The sequence below is a fragment of the Micrasema longulum genome, unplaced genomic scaffold (assembly GCF_059751315.1).
Source record: "Micrasema longulum isolate JH-2025_06_02 unplaced genomic scaffold, ASM5975131v1 h1tg000074l, whole genome shotgun sequence".
Taxonomy (NCBI): Eukaryota; Metazoa; Arthropoda; class Insecta; order Trichoptera; family Brachycentridae; genus Micrasema; species Micrasema longulum.
In genome coordinates, this window is record NW_028277281.1 from 336,464 (window position 1) to 354,833 (window position 18,370).

The following is an 18,370-nucleotide window of genomic DNA, read 5'->3' on the forward strand; positions in this document are numbered from 1 at the left end:
GTAAAATTAATTAATAAAGCTCACCGTAATATGTACGCCACCTATGTAACAAAATTTCTGCTAAGTTCAATTAAATATAATCATCCTTACACGAAAACAGTTAACTACATTTTCATAAATATTTTTTAAAAACTTTTGTATTGTTTTTTTATTATTGCATACCTTGTACATTTTGCTTTTGTGTGCATTAACGACTTACGTAAATTTTAAACAAAATTCAGGTACGTTGCATTTAGCGTTCAAATAAAATGCCCTAAGCGCCATTAAGTATGAATAAGAATGATGATAATGATTATCTTCCTATTTCAAATCATAAAACATCGTTTAAATATGTCTTCAAATCTTCGACGACCATTTTTCAAACTGATTTTTAAATACCTTGGCGGTGTTCCGCAATGGCCGTTTTTATCAGACAGGAGAACTATTTACTTTTAGTGCCTAATAATAAAGTGATTAGCACGCTTGCCAACTGATCTAAAAGTCGCGAGTTCAAGGCTTGTGGAGTTCACTTTAGTTCCTGAATACGGAGTCTAGACTGCTATTAGGCAAAAATCATGATTTACATTGCGCATCGATTCATCTCGAAAATAGAACAAAAAAAAGGTTGAATAATTACGAAAAACACAACTTAAGTTACGTTATTACAAAGTCAGCAGAGTGGGAATACAGAGATGGAATAATTGAGGGAATATAGCGGTTCAAATATAGGCAGAAAGGTGAATGTTAAACAGCATTGTGGATTCCTAGACTTCAATATTCCCTTCTCTAAAATGTTTTCATCTCTGTTGTAATATGTTATAACATTATTCTGTCGTTATGTACGATTGAAATTATTATGATTTTTTTTTATATTATAAAAAATATTTCATCCTTGTTTTTTTTTATATATATTATTTTTTTTTTTAATTTTATTTTTTTAGTTTTTTTACAATAAACATAATAAAAAAACAGAGTATTAAAAAAATAAAGCATAATTACATATCAATGAAATTCATATTAATTGAAAAATAGTAAACAAAAAAATCCCCCAAAGGCATGGCCTGTTCGTGGGTATACAAGGAAATGTTAATGAATTTTTGCTTCTATTATAAATAATGGACAGTTATAATATTTTTGTATAACATAAGAAAGAAAAAAAAATATTCTGTAAGAGATAATATGGTTTTTTTTTATAGTAATTAAAAAAGGAAATAAAAAATATTTTTAAAAAACACAAAAATATTCCTTATTACTAAAGAGTAACAAAATAAATCATAGAAAAAAAGAGTTCATATCTTTAGTTTAAATCCAGGATAGTGCATGTTTTTTAAAAGAAGGAAAATTTTGAAAGTTTGGAATCAATGAAATATTATCAGTAAAAAAATAATTAAAAATTTTTGGGCCTATAAAATATGCATGTCTCTGCACAGAGTCCCGCACGAGCCTCGTTTTACAATGTGGTATTTCTAACACACGATTCTTTCTTTGACTTGATCTATTTGAATTACTTGTAAATAAATTTTGGTTCTTAAATATATATTTTAAACATTGAAAACAATATATTTATCTTAGATCTAAAAGTTAAGCTTATTGGAACAATTGGAAAGAGGGAAAAGTGCGATTTTTGTGAAGCATTATTTTTAATATAAATTTTTGAACAGTTTATAATGGTTTAATATGATTGTTGTAAGTTCCCCCCCATCCAATTATTCAATAGGAAAGCGATAACTGTATAAATGAGCTCTGGCTCTTCAACTGACAAAGCACAATCTAACATCTATAAATTTTGGGGGTTGATTGTTCTAACTAACTAAACTCTATAAATCAAAAGTCCAACCGTCGCGCGTCGCGTCAGTTTACATTTTTTTACAAGGCTCAGAAGAAATTCTAGTAAAAGTTTGAATGGTGTCACTTACTGTCACAGAAGTTCTCAAAGTAGTTTCCGGTAATATCTCCATCATCGATGAGGGGTCTCTCGGCGTTCAGGTAAGTCGAGGGGCCGTCAGGCAGGGACCTGTGATCCAGGTGGAACAGCCTGCAGTTGTACTGGAAGGCGGGAGAAGGGGCGGAGCCAAGATACAGGAACGATCGGCAGAGGAATTCAGTCTCTATCTCACAGGCCAGGCGGCAGGCAGACTCAGAAGTGACCTGGAATAATAGTTTTTGTTATTAATTGTATTTCATGGGAGCCAGGGCCTTCAAAACCCTTAAAAGCGTCTAGTTTTATACGCTGTCTAATAACACTTTGTATCCCGGAGCCGTGTAAACTCGTGACTATACAGGTGTTCTTTAAACCCTGTCACGTCCGAAACCACGATGATCAGTATGGGCAAGAAGACATATTAGCATATTAAAAAAATGCTTAGAACGAACAATTTTTTTGAAAAGAAAATATTTAAAAAAAACGAATAGTTCCGTACTCCTGCAGGGAAGAAGCGAAGGGGGCGCCATCCTCGTTTAACCCCTGCAGAAATAAGTAAATATTTGTTTTTTTAAATATTTTCTTTTTGTAAATTTTATTCGTTCTAAAAATTTATTTTAATGTGCCAATATGTCTTCTTGCTCATACTGATCATCGTGGTTTCGGATGTGACAGGGTTTAATGTTTCCAAGTGTTCGGTCACGTCCTTCACTAGGGCCCAAAAACTCTTTTTTTTCGCTACAAAATGAATGTCCAGAATCTGATACGAACATCGAATGTTAAGGATCTGGGCGTTAGATTTGTAAGCACTCTGACATTTCATGAACACATAGAGACAATCAGTGGTGATGCATTGAAGATGTTAGGATTTGTTCTGCGTACTGCCAGGGTTTTCGAAAATACCCGCGTACTGAGAACTCTTTACAACTCCTCGGTGCGAAGTAGACTCGAGAGTGGCTCGATGATTTGGGGGCCACATGAACTGAAGTACTCTCTTATGATAGAGAAAATCCAAAATAAATTTCTGAGATATCTCTACATGAGAGAGTGCGGGTATTATCCTTGGCTCTACCCGACCGAGTTTCTCCAGGGTATGCTTGGCTACAACAGTTTAGAGACTAGAAGGAATGTGTATTTGACCACACATTTTCTGGAATTCGATAATTCTGAAATTATGATGAGCATTGGTTTGTATGTTCCTGATAATCACCTAAGACAGCGTCAGCATAGATTGTTTCATATTCCGATATTCAGGACCAACCTGCCTATGGTTATGCCTGTTGGAAGAGCTACCGCTATGCTGAACAACATCGCTCTGGATATTGATCTGTTTCATGTATCCGAAGGGGTTTTCCGGAGCAGGATTCTTCGACTCCTTTGACATGAGTCTCTTTCGTGTATTTTTTTTCCTTTTTTATAATATGTACGTATTGAATATATTTTTGTAATGTATATGTTATATTTAAAATAAATAAATTGAATTGAATTGAATTGAATTAAAGAACACCTGTATAATCACGCGTTGCGTCCCGGTCACGTGTTTTCACGTGGTTTACCAGCTGTTTAAGAAGGTGCATTTTATTGACATCTAGTGACTTTTACTACTACTTTTTCGCTGCTGGTAAACCACGTTAAGACACGAGACCGGGACACAACTTGTGGTTATTATAATCACGTGTTTACACTGCTCCGGGATACAAAGCACAAAAAAGAGGTGAGACGCTGTATATGTGCGAACATTGCAATGTGGCTCTCCATACTCTCCATAAAGGCCAATGTTGGCAAAACTTTTATAAAAAAATGACTTCTTAAATTGTTTCAAATAAATGTGAGAAGTTTTAATTGATTTAACCCAGAATTTTTATAATTATGACACTTTTAAGAAACCCTTCACAAAGCATGAAATTTCACAAAAATGGACCGGGTACAGGGTAAATTCTATGTGTATTCGGCCGGAACTTAAAAGTGTCAATATGGTAACTATTTTTTAACGGTAATATGACTATTTTATTTATATCACTACAGAGATGGGTAGAATTTTTGTTTCAAGATTATGGATATTCGAGCGTTTACAGGGCTTATGACCTGTCATAGGTTGGGTTCAAGTGGCCACTTTTATGTAGATACTACAACATTCCCCATTCCGCTTATTAGCGAATATCCATATCGGTGACATTTTTGGTTTTTGTATATATGTCATGAAACAAGGAAAGCTTTCGCTAGCGCGTTTGGAGCGCCATCTATGAACCACTGAACCACTTGAACCCAACCTATGACAGGTCATAAGCCCTGTAAACGCTCGAATATCCATAATCTTTAATATCAATATCCATAAAAATTCTACCCATCTCTGTAGTGATATAAATAAAAATATACCTACTCCCCCTTGGATAAAACCCAGAATTGTGTGTGTATAAATATGTAAATATATATACACATACCAAAAATAATATTGTGTAATATGACTATTTTTGAAAAAAGCCTGCCGCACAAAAAAAATATTCATGATACTTATTCTAAAAAAAATAAATAGTTTCGTTAACTCTTGTGTGGCTGTGATGTCACACTAGTCGACGCAGAACACAAGGCTTGATATATCTTAGTTTTTAAAATGATAAATTCGTATTTTTGTAATCTTCAAATGGACATTTTTACATCCGATATGGAAAGTAAAATTTGTATAATTATGCTAAGTGTCAATAAAAAAAATATTTACTCTTGTTACGCAAATAATGAATGTTCGCTAATTCAGCAACACATCAATACCTTATACAAAAGAGAGAACGAAGACAGAAGTCATAACAAGGAAGACAGAGACGCTGTTCTGCGGCGGGTGTTGTCTAAAACAGATTTAGTCTTCAGTCGACTGATGACAGTGATGGGGTACGCGCGCGCGTAACATGAGCGGTGTATTTTTTATTTTAAATTTATTTTGCTATAACAGGGCTAAATTATATGTTCATTCACATAAATTATGGAAAAAGAATCATTGAACAGTATGTATTAATTTTTCTTTTTCAAATTTTGAGAAATTTTGATTTTGAGAATCTCACCCACGTGATAAAGGTTTCAGCTCTTTTACTTCACAAAAGTCAACAGATGGAAGAGTTGAGGAAATGTGGATGTTCAAACATAGGAAGAATGGTGAATGTTACACAGTGTGTAAAGTGGCCACTTAAACCAGCCAATGACAGGTCATAAGCCCTGTAAATGCCTAGACTTCCTTATTCCTTTCTCATTTTTTTTCCCTCTCTGTTGAAATAAATTTAAATCTTTTACAGCTTGGTTAATATCTTCTGGAGAATTTCCGCCATTTCCGATATCATCAGTGGATCTTGATGAGTTGTCTCCCGAGGATGAGGCTCTTTTTATCATATAAAGAATATCATTAACCTACGCTTAAAAGTTTTGGAAAGGTTCATTCCAGCAAGGTGTTTGTTCAATCTGCAGTGCCCTGTAAGGGCTCTAGTGATAACCAAAACTTTTCTAGTACCCTTTTATCAGTTCCTTCGCATGGTTCCTGGCCTATGGCCTAAGGTCATTACGAGTAAGACATTCAGGCAACCCCTAGCTCCGCATCTGCGAGTGTCAAAAAAACTGTTTTCATCAAACCGCCTTCCGCCGCATATCCTCCTTAAACGACCGGCGCCTTACCTGCAGCTCCTTGTCCACGTAGTAATGCAGGCCCGCGTACTGCGCCACCTTGTCTTCCGCCACGCCCAGCCGGGGCTGGGAGAAGCCCCGGTTGTCCTTGCAGGCCTGGCCGGCCCGCAGACACAGGTTCTCGAAGTAGTCGGTGCCCGGGGAGTCCGCCAGGCGGGGCGCGGCGCCGGCGCCCGCGCCCCCCGTGCGGCGGTCCGCCTCGCTGAGGGCGCAGCGCATGGTGCCGTATTCGTACTCGGCCGAGCGGCAGGTAAACCGTTTCTGGAGAACAAAATTACAACGTTATTGATTTGTAATGGTTAGATTGTGACGAAGATGACTGGAGTGCGCTAGGAATAGAAACTGGAGAAGGATGGACAAAGACAGAAGCCGATGGAGAATACGCCGGGCGGTACACTCTTAACCATATTAAACCATTAGAAACTGTTTTGTCAGTTGAAGAGCCAGAGCTCATTTATACAGTCATCGCTTTCCTATGAAATAATTGGATGGGGGGGAACTTACAAAAATCATATTAAACCATTAAAAACTGTTCAAAAATTTATATTAAAAATAATGCTTCACAAAAATCGCACTTTTCCCTCTTTCCAATTGTTCCAATAAGCTAAACTTTTAGACCTAAGACAAATATATTGTTCTCAATGTTTAAAATATATATTTAAGAACCAAAATGTATTTACAAGTAATTCAAATAGATCAAGTCAAAGAAGGAATCGTGTGTTAGAAATACCACATTGTAAATCGAGGCTCGCACAGAGACATGCATATTTTATGATCCAAAATTTTTCAATTCTTTTTTTATTGATAATATTTCATTGATTCCAAACTTTCAAAATTTTCTTTCTTTTAAAAAACATGCACTCCCCTGGATTCAAACTTAAGTTAACTTACCTCTTTTTTTCTATGATTTATTTTTTTGCCCTTTAATAATAAGGAATATTTTTTTGTTTTTTTATAAATGTTTTTTATTTCCTTTTTCAATTACTATAAAAAAAGAATGGCATATAATCTTTTACAGAATATTTTTACTTTTCTTTCTTTTGTTACACAAAAATTATAACTATCCATTATTTATTATAGGAGCAAAAATTCATTAACATTTTCTTGTATACCCACGATTAGGCCATGCCTTCGTGGGATTTTTTGTTTACTATTTTTACTATTAATATGTATTTCATTGCTATGTAACTATGCTTTATTTTTTTAATACTCTGTTTTGTAACTTATGTTTATTGTAAAAAAACAAAAAAAATAATTTAAAAAAAATCTCTCTTATATATAAGTAAGAGCAAGGTTATGAGATTTTTTAATAATACGAATACTCACTGAACGATGAAATATTGTCATCTGTGTCTAGTATACGAGATTTAGGTATTATAACTTGACACTAAACTTTTTTTTACAATTCATATTGAACATGTTATCAATAAATCCTTAAAACTCCTTGGATTTACTAGCAGAAGCACAACTGACTTCAAAAATATCAATACCCTTAAAACACTCCTCTGTTCCCTAGTTCGCCCACACCTAGAGTATTACTCTGTTATCTGGTCTCCATATTATGATGTTCACATCAAAAATATTAAATCAGTTCAACATCATTTTTTAAGAACGATAGAACTCGAAAATCTTTTCTCTCTCTGTTGAAACAAATTTAGACATAAAAAACTCCCTAGAGAGGAAATCCAGCATGTTTACACACATTTGGGCATACTAAAAACATTTTTGAACCTTGATTATTCCATCATCATTATGATCATTCCTTTCCGCACCTAGAGGTGCATAGGGTACTGCATTAGTACACCAACCGCAGCGTATCTTAATCATGTGTGTTACGCAAAGGAATGAATTATTTAACAGATTTTAAATATTATATTAAAAATAAATAAAAACTCTAATAATTTGATATAATATTATGTACTTGCCTGCTTCAATTTTTGTACTGTTTCTATCAATTTAATGTATTGTATTTATGTATTGAGTGTTTTTTGGTTATCTTTCCATACTGTATTTCTAAATACTGTACTTTCTTTAAATCTTTTTACGGTATTTCTGGAACTGCATGTTATTTATGCACTTATGTTTTATATAATTTATATTTAAAGGTCTTGCGAGCATAAGCATTAATTCAAAAATCAAATAAGACGGCAAGATTTATATTAATAGCGTTTAAAAATAATCGCTAAATTTACAGTAATTAACGGCTTTTGGGGATAGCATCTGGCATACATAATATCTATATAATATTTAGAGGTAGGCAAACAGCGTTTTGCGATGAGTAAGATTAGCGTTTTATTTTTATTTTACTATTTCTTAATAGACTTTTATACTAAGACAAAAACATATATTTTAAATTTTTTATGTGACGTATAATCAGCGCTATGATTTTTTTAAAGTTTTGTGTTTCTGAAATTACTCCGTGGGTGACGTTTCAAGCTCTCTTCCGCTTTTTCTCCGTTAGTTCTGCCGATTGGTCCGTTGACGTACCGTATACCGAAAATATTTAACAACTCTTATCATTGGTTGGTTCATATAAACTAGTGATGTTATAGTTAAAAAAAAAACGTATTTTTTTTATACATTTTCAAGAAACTTTCACATACAACTCGATGCTTTAATTTTTACCACACGTAAAAATATTTTTTTATTTATTTATAAATCATATAATACAAAGTGTTTTACAAGTATAAATTACATTCCCAGGAGTTACAATAACTCTATTCGGGACATAAATAATATTAACATTTTAAAAATAACACATATTGAGAACAACAAAGAAACAAAGCAAATTTAGCACCTTTATAACTAAATATAGCACAACAATAAATACGCCTAAAACCTTTTCTTACACAAGCAGAATAAATATATATAAAAAAAAACGCCTTTAAGGAAAGAAAGTAGTCAATCTACTAATGGAGATAAGGTCATTAGCATCACATACCATGCAGATGATGCTGCCATAGTGATGATGAGAACATATCCATCTCAGTTAGTAAACATCTGGATGCCTAAGAAATGTCGTATAGTACAATGAACACATGATTATTGGAAACATGATTCGGATATGCAAAATGTGTGTCAGACCAAATCATGGTGTATACAACAGAGGCGAGGATAGATAGAGAGAAAATAAAAAATACAAAAACTAAATATAAAAACCAAATAACTGCTCAGAACGTCAGAGATGAAATATATCTCATTTCTTTCCTGGGCTGAACTCCCGCATTATTAATTAGCAGATTTTAGCTGACACAAAGTATTAAGCAGTTCACGGTGAAAATTAGAAATTATCCTAGACTGAAGAAGGCAAAAAAATGTTTTTTTATCGTTTTCCGTTCTTAAGAAAGAATTAATTATTATTTTATAAACACTAAAACTAAGCGAGTTGAATTTGGGATCTCCTGAGGTATTCGCAACACGTGTTTAAGCCAGGGCTTGTATTCTGAATATTATAATGCCCATAGAGAACACTTTGTTATCGCATATTAAGTACGATAAATTTCTCTAAAAAAGCGTTCTCTACGCGCGATATACCGTCCCAGGTTTGCTACTGAACCTTCAAGACGCTCGTCATGGGAGGCTGCTGCATCCGTCCTTCGTCGTTCCTTCCACATCCCGCGGAGCGACACATAGTGGACTATAGATTCAATGACCAACGCTACCTGACATGAAAGAGGATGAATTGAGGATCTTCACTGATGGCTGTCTCTTAAATGGTAAAGTAGGTGCAGCATTTGTATCCTACGATGGCGTAAGAGAACTGCCTGCCAGGAAGTTTAAACTCGATCACTTTTGCTCAGGGGGGTGGGCTGCTGTCCGGGGTAGGGGTGCATCTGGCGCGAACAACGACGCATGCGATTTTTTACATTTTCAACTTTACATGACAGCGGTTTATCTGACACTTTATGGCGTAACTTGATAAGCACAAAAGTAAATCCTTTAACACTTGGGTGAGTTATAAATATATATCTTTTTTAAACCTGGAATATGAAGTCTTATTATTTGTTCTTTCTTTTACTGAACCATTCATAATTTTCGTTGATTTAGCCGTGCGCGATTTTTATATAAATTTGAATAAAAATATAGCCTGATATAACGCCGGATAGACGTCGCGTCGCTTGAGGTATTGTGGATACATCTACCTACGAAACACGGGTATTTGTGATTCGTATATAGTCCCTCTCCTTAACTTCAAACCGCAGTAATATAAGTCATGTTTTTGCATTAAAATATTAGCGGTTTTGGGATTGACAAGAAAATACGTATATTAAAATGTATATTTATATCTTAAATTATGCACTATGAGAGCCAATAATAATTTATTTTATGTTCAAAGTTTGAGTTGATTCAGAATTCTATTTAATCGTTTGTAGTTGATAAATAGCGACAAGGTTTCTGGTTGAATTGTCTCGGTAGGAACAAACTTTTAACAACTGGCTACAGAACTTTTCAAACGAATGGCTTAAGAGTGCAGTGAGTATTGGAAATAGTACCTACGTGAACTTTTTAAATTCCCCTGAGAGTATCGATATTTCAGGCTTATTTAGTATTTCAGGCTTTTTAAGTATTTCAGGCTGAAATATACGCTATTAGGGATCTATAGTTTACGTTTTAAAAAAACCGCCTAATAGATGGAAACATATAGCAATTTTGACAGACTATAAATCATGTATTCCAATCAGCGGTATTCCAAAAATCATTTCTATATAACGGACCTAAACTTTACAACCTGATACCGTCATTTTGGAAATCTGATAAACCACCAGATCTGAAAATAAAAAAAAATATTTGACAGACATTGGAAGTAAGGAATCTGAGGATTTATCGAGGATAGTAATCTAAATATTATGCTTTCCCATTGAATCATTTATAAATTTATTGTATTTTTATCACTATCCTAAATTGAATGTAGTTATGCAGAAAGCAACCAGTTTCTGATTTAAAAAAAATGGTGTTATCGGGTGCCGTAAGGTCAAATCTATGTTCTGCTAAAAACAGCCAGGTCGTTTTCTTACAAAAAACTGTAATAATCACCTTCTGAAAATAGCTTTGATCACAAAAACGGCATTTCTCAATTTGTAGAAAACACCCACAGCGCTAGAAAAATCTTACGGTATAAATACTGATGGAAAGATTAATGCCTCCAGAAATCTAGTTCTCTTAAATAAATTAAAATAGAAAAACACGTAAGTATTTAATTTTCACAAATTCATTCATTTAATTTATTTTTTATTATAAAAGAAATATTTGCGTTCTTATGATTTACCCAAATATTTAATTTAGAGGGCCATTTTCAACGAGTTGTAAATAACTCACTATTAGAAAATGGAATCGAGTTGGGGTAGAGTGGGATTCGAACCGCGGACCTTCGGTCCGTGAGTCCGAGACACTAGCCACAGGACCACAACCCGATTAAATGCCTGTAATAAATATAACATATTTAAATACAGTATGTTACCTCATACATTCGAAGTTTGAATGAAGTATCATTCAATATTAGATCTGACTGTTTCCGCAGAATGCATATTTTTGGTTATGTGGTCACCAAGACTTAAAAAATCCTCATTATTTCTTTAACTCATAATTAAATTTTTTGATAAGTCAATATAACAAACTAATTAAGTAATTCTTTACAATTAAGTACTCTAATATAAATAAAAAGTAATATAACAAGGTTTTGAGTATGTTCAAATGCTTGCAGACTGGCTGGATTTCCTCCCTAGGGAGTTGTTCATATTTAAATTTGTTGCAATCGAAAGGGAAAACATTTTAAAAATGGAAATATAGAAATCTAGGCATTTACAAGGCTTAGGACCTGCAATTGGCTGGTTTCAGTGGCCACTACTGTGTTACATTCACCATTCTGATGTTTGAACATCCACATTTCCCTGTAAATGCCTAGACTAATGACTTCCATATTCTCTTCTCAAAAATGTTTTCCCCCTCTGTAGCAACAAATTTATACATAAATAACTCCATAGGGATGAAATCCAGCCAGTCTGCAAGCATTTGGATATACTCAAAACATTGTTCAATTAACTACCTGGTAAAATAAGAATACAAAAATTGGAAATTTGTTTTCAGGCGTTGCCTAGTAGGGGAATTGGTTCAGCCGGGTGAGCCTCACCCACGTGATAAAGGTTGTTGCTCTTTTACTTTACAAAAGTCAACAGATGGAAGAGTTGAAGAAATGTGGAAGTTCAAACATAGGCAGAATTATTAATGTTACACAATGGGTAAAGTGGCCACATAAACCAGCCAATGACATGTCATAAGCCCTGTAAATGCCTAGATTTCCATATTCCCTTCTCAAAAATGTTTTTCCTCTTTATTGCAAAATTTTAAAAAATAAAAATAAGTTCAATACACAAAGACACAAAATACACTAGAGTTTTACTAGGGCTGGCTGTTTTCTACAAAATGCATACTTGTATTAGGTTGTGCGGTCAGCCAGACTTTAAAAATCAGTCAAATTGGTTAAATACACAGCTAAATTCTTTTTTGTATTATAAAAAAACGAATGTCTGCATTATTTATCATTTGTAAAAGTAAAAAACTCTTTTCACAAAATTATGTATAAATATATATTTGTAAAATTCAATGTAAATACATTTTATTTTTATTTTATTTTATTTTTATTCAGAAAACATACAGTCATACATAATAAGAATGAAAAACTAGATTTTTTTTAACATAAAAAGACCAATTAAGTTTTCAAAAATTATGCAAAAGATGCGTAGAATTTAGGTAGTTGGGGGTTGGTTGGAGTTCCTACCCCACTTAGAGATGAACAGAGAAGACAGGAGGTTGCTGTTTGATGTTTATTTATTACATGGCGAATAAATAATGAATTGTGTCGAACGAGTGTTACGTCGATGATAGGTTGATGAGACTGCACTTGAACTACGTGCTGGAGCTGAGTGAACTGCACTGATCTTGTTGGGTTGATTAACTGAACGGACTGACTGACGTTGGCTACGTCCTGTGGTCTCTTTATGGAAGAAGTTCCTTTGTAGTTCATTTTTTCATGGTAGGGACGATGTGAATGTACTGCAGAACGATGCCCTCCGATTTCATGTGCAATACTCATTGAGTTGCATTTTACGAATGTATTGGATTCGATTGAAAATGATGACATTGCATCGTCGGTCATTAGTCTATTTTAGGTGAACTAATTTAACACGTGTGTCATCGGCTATGGAACATCAAATGTGACAAAAAAATAATGGTAATAAATTAAAATAAATAAAAATACCTTATGCACACAAAATACCGACTCATCCACGCACACACACATGAACGCACATATAAAACATACCCAAACATATACATTACATGCGGCATATATACATAGCATAAACCACTCAAGATGCACATTCAGCAACTATCCCAAATAATCGAACCCATGAAGAAATTTTCCGTATAAATGCAACGTGCAGTTAAAAATCTCTACATCAATACCGAGTCCATTATAAGTTCTACAGGTACGTCTAATGAACGAATTCGAGGTATATCTGTTTTTTTTTTAAATAGTCTTCTTTTGAATTTTATTATTTATTATTTATACTTTGTATTTCTGGATTATTATTATATTGCATCACATGTCATTAAAATTTAATTCATTTTACTATTTATTTTTATTTTTAATTATTATGGCTTTACACGGGCACAGCCTTAAAACCCTTAATAAGTTCATTAAACGAGTGTAATAAAAGAAAAAAAATTCTTGTTGCTTTTAACCCAGTTTCACTTTTCTAAGGCTGGCTACTTCCTGCATAACTACGTTATATTTTGTGTTACCTATAATCACTAAAATAATTAAAAGTCACATTCTAAATTTTACTAAATATTGTATGTTTTTTTTTATTCGACATACGTTAGCGTTGAACACAAAAAGGGACGTAGTTTTTAAAGAATCAACGAATACCTGAGTAGTTTTTGTTGAGAGAGGTGGAACATGGTGGAATGTAGGCAGAATGCATAGTAATTTATGTTCTAATGGAGGCTGTTACTAAAGAACCGTTAGGATAATTCTATAGAGGACAAGTCGACCACAGACTTCTCGTGTTAGATTTAATTTAGTCAACTCAACGGGTTTTAGCTCCAATGCGTTGATCTCTCTCCATACAACTGAAGCGTTAAATTGTGTGAATCGATGGTTTCACACGGAATTTTAAAGGCAACAGATAACCGGGCTGCATAATTTACGTTAAAGCATTGTTAAAAATATAATTGCTGTTTTAAACACCAATTTCGTGATTTTATTTTATTATTTTTCATTATTTTTGTAAAATTGATTTTTACACTAGCAGGCTTATTGACAAATAAAAAACCTCTTCTAACCGATCAATAAAATAAAGGCGTTTTATTTTCTTAGTTTTAAATACCCAAGTTATTGAAAAAAAAAAAACAAAAAAAAAGGTACTCAAATAGAACTAGCATTTTGTGAATAATTATAAAATAATTTTGAACTCGATAAATTCGAGAAAAAAAAAGGTAATTGTTTCTTTAGACGTGAGAGGTGGTTTCGGATTTGTATTAAATTTATATAAATGATATGGTGAGAACTCAAAAATTAAATGTGAATTTCCTCAAGCCTGGGTGTTCTGTGATGTAATTTACGACTGCAAATGGGCTGCCAAGCTTTTTGTACTGCAAAAAAGTGAAGTTTAGTACCTACATGGCGGCTCCTGTATTTCATGAGTAGGAGAAGCCAGTATCTAATTTATTTATTTTTATCATTCGGCATTGTTATTTTTTTTTTTTAATTTCTTTACTAACGTTTTTTTAAAAATATTAATGGTACAAATCATTAACTTATTAGCTTTCTCTTTTCACTACATTTTTTTGTATAAGCTATTTACCTAAGTAGTAGTTTCAAATAATAATAACACATCTCCAAAACTGTTCAATGCGCTTCTTAAGGGCAATATAATAGAGTAAATTATTTAATTTTTTTAAATTGATTTTTTTGTCGAAATTGTGAATAAAATAAAAACAATTTCTTTTTTAACGAATAGCATAAACATTATTATTATTTCCTCGTTTTTATTGACAAAAAAATTGTGTTCTAATATTTTTTTTTTTATTTATATCTATTGTAGCGTATTTAAAATAAAATTTATGGCCACACACAGGCCATGTCTTCTTGAGATTTTATCGTGAATTTTGTATTAGTACCTTCTGTTTTCCTATTATAAAATGCAATAAATAAAAAGCAAAAAAAAGTTTGAAAGAAATATTTTTCAAGGATTTAGTACCAAACTTAAGTCGATTTAATTTTTTTTTATACTGGGGCAGCTGCCTTTTCTTTATCATCATCATAATTCCCTTTCCGTGCCTAATGGTGCATAGGGCACGGGATTTGTACACCAACCGCAGCGTAATTAGACAGCGGAGAGACTATCACTCCCTCTCACTTCTGTTCAATGTACTTCATAGTCCTAACGCTCCTATATACCTGTGTGAAAAATTTCAACGCTTATCAGTTCATGGTTTACCTCTTCGTTCTCATTCTCAAGGCACTCTCTTAATACCCATCCACAATTCCTCTTTCTTCTCTAACTCATATAGTTTCCATGCCGCTCGACTGTGCAATCATCTCCCATCCACCATCAAAGATGTTACTACATTATCTCTGTTTAAATCACGTCTGAAGAAACATCTCCCTTCTCTTCCTTAATCTCTCCTCCTTTCCTTTTTCCTTTTTCCTCTTTCCGCGTTTTTCCTTTTTCCCATTGAGTAATAGTTTTGATTTAAGGTTATTTATAAACAAATACGTTTATTTCTATTTTTATATATTTTTAACGTTTTAATCTTTTTTTTTCTTCTTTTTTCTATTGAATATGTTCTGTAACTTGAATTATAAAAATAAAACTTTTATTTTATTGGTTGGTTGGAAGAAATTGCCATTTGGCAATAAGCCCGCCAATGTACAAATAACATTATGTACAAAAAGTTAAATAAATAAAAAAATAAATAAATATATTGATGATTTTAGAAAAGGAAAGAGAAATACTTGAGCTCTTATTATTTACTCAAATATTTAAATTTTCAGACCATTTTCTAAAAGTCGTAAATCACTTGTGCTGGAAAAATGGAAACCAAGTTGTGGGAGAGTGGGATTTGAACCTCGGACCTCGTCCATTTTTGTTACATGAAGTCAAGATGATCAGTCTTACGCTTCAGATACCAGTCCAGGGATTATGAAATATTCTGGTGTGAAAACACCCTTTGAATATGTATTTTATTTCAACCATGTCGGGAGTCGAAACTGAGACCTTTCGCATGGTAGGCAAACGCGCTGACTATTACACCACGAGGCAGACAAATAATCAAACGAAATTTCAAATGATTCGAAGAATCTCACTTCACGTCATAATTATACATTGTCGTCAGGTCTTACATATAACATAACAGTAATCGAGGATGCTCGACTCTCGAAACTATGTCTTACGACGTATTTTAGACGAAGATAATGACTTTAGAAGCGTTTGCGTTCCTTTACTCGAACGCCGACAAAATAAAGTAATTAGTAAAAAAAATGACACAAGTCCAGAACGACTCGAGTTAAAAATGTAGGTAAATTCATTACAAAGACGGTACCAAGAAATAACAACAACAAAAAACAGTGAAGAAAGAGATACTGTATTAGTATTATTAATTTTGTTTTTTATTTATTTATTTATTATACGGCACAAGTGCCTTTTACAATATAAAATGTACAAAATATTGAGTTGGTTAGATATACAAAAATTAGAAATATTAAATATAATAGAAAAACGGTACCGTTTTCCTAGGAAACCACACTCTAGTCACCGTTACGACGGTTGTCCACCGCATCACCGTTCACTACGGCCGTTAAAATACGGGCACCGCTGTCCTAGGAAACCCTAGCTTTACTGTAAACTAATTTTTATTATTTGTTTTTAACAATAATTTGTTAATTCCATTTTTTTATACGTATAAGTATATGTAAATGTATATATTTTTTTGTTTAAATTCTTTACAAGTTATTTACAATTTGCTTTTTAATTCAATTACTTTTCTTATATCCATATTTTTTTTTTTCTTTTTTACTATGTAAAGTTTCACTTTTTATTTTGCATACCAATATGCGTTTTATTGTTTCTACATGTATACAAAAAAGCGTTGTTTATCTTTTTAATTTTTACTTACTATGTTTGTACTAACCTGTATATTTTTTGTAAATGCCCCTTGGGCGTATTGTAAATTAAATAAATAAATAAATAAAAATAAAAAAAAATAACAAAGTAATATTCTCAAACTGAACGTAAGTACTGAGGTAAGTAGAAAAAAGTTGCCTTAAAGCAATATGCCCGCCCTTATATGCATATATATTGTATATAAACATAATATAATGTATGTATTATGGCTTAATAGTGTATTATGTTAACTATGTAACTATATTTTTTAATTTTAAAAATATTAAAAAAAAAAATATATTTCAAAAAATGTTAATTATGTTTAATGTGTAACTTTTTCTTATTATATAGTATGTATAATGTAAAAGCCCCATGGGCGTCAAAAGAAAGAAAAATAAATAAATGAATATGTAAATAAAGTGTTAAATAAATAAATGCTGAGCTCGGAAGCAAACGTACAAAAAAATTCAAATGCGATGGTAAGTTTTTTATGCACAAGACAAGCAAACATTTATAAAATAAGTAAAAAACAAATCTTGACCGACAAGCTTGCAGTCTGTTATTGGTTGGTTAAAAGAAATTGTATTAAGGAATTAGCTAGCCATCGTACGAATACTTGAATGAAATGAAAAATATCCAATGATTTATTCCTAATTACCTCGTTAAGACAGGCGGCCAAGCAGGCTTCCTTGGTAGAGGTGTAGATTAGGGCATTGTCAAGCCCCCTGAGGGCCTTCCCCGGGACCCTCTCGAAGGCCCATGGTCGCAAGCAAACGCCTTCCGAACGCACCTGCATCTTCACCATATAGTACATGCTGACGGAACGCTGGAACAAGAGGAAGAAGAAAAATTAATAGAGGTTTATCAGCACTTTTCATTTATTATATACTGTATGAGAAAAAGGAAAAAAATATATATCAAAAACGTTAATTTTTCAATGTATTTAATGACATGATAGTTGTAATAGTGAATTGGGGAGATAATTATTAATTTTTTTATTCATATTTTACTCTTACAAGTTTGTTCTTATAGTTATAAACAATAATATAAATAATGTGACCTCACTGGGGTTACCCATGCCGAGGACACTTAACAATATACTTTTTTGAAATGTTTTTACATTTGAGAGTAAACAAAGAAGACTAACTTAAAAAACAGAGATAATTAACAAAATGTTCAGACTGTTTTAAAAACTAGGTATATATGTACATTTTTATTATTTATATTACAAAACGCACAATAAAAGTAACAAAAACCTAACATAAGCTATTTTTTTTACATTTACATTTTTTTTTTGCACCACAACAGGCCAGGAGGCCTATTTACAGTGGTGAATTACATCACAGAGCACCCAGTCTTGAGAAAAATCACATTTTAATTCTTGTGTTCTTACCGGGAATCGAACCCGGAACCTTCCATGCGTGAGTCAAGCGTCTTGACCACTACACCACGGAAGTCGCCTATACCCTGTTACCAAGCTATACACCTGTGGAGCAGTTGATTCAATATTGGAATGAAATTCAATTATCTCTTTCACAAAGGAAAGGCGATCATTATTACTTTTGATTGTCGACTCACATACTTAAATTTTTCAGTTCTTTCATACAGTTATCGATGTATATGTTGAACAACCGTGGTGACA

At 32.9% G+C, this 18,370-nt stretch overlaps 1 protein-coding gene across 1 annotated transcript in view; it reads right to left on the reverse strand.

Moving 5' to 3' along the window:
* The window catches only part of tyn (trynity), a 136,673-nt gene that overhangs the window by 51,246 nt on the left and 67,057 nt on the right, over positions 1-18,370 (reverse strand). Inside the window, exons 5-7 of the mRNA XM_088232425.1 lie at positions 17,387-17,554; positions 5,555-5,824; positions 1,896-2,127 (exon numbers count right to left, since the gene is read on the reverse strand). Of these exons, the coding sequence (XP_088088551.1) occupies positions 1,896-2,127; positions 5,555-5,824; positions 17,387-17,554 (670 nt within the window). The remainder of the gene's footprint in view (positions 1-1,895; positions 2,128-5,554; positions 5,825-17,386; positions 17,555-18,370) is intronic.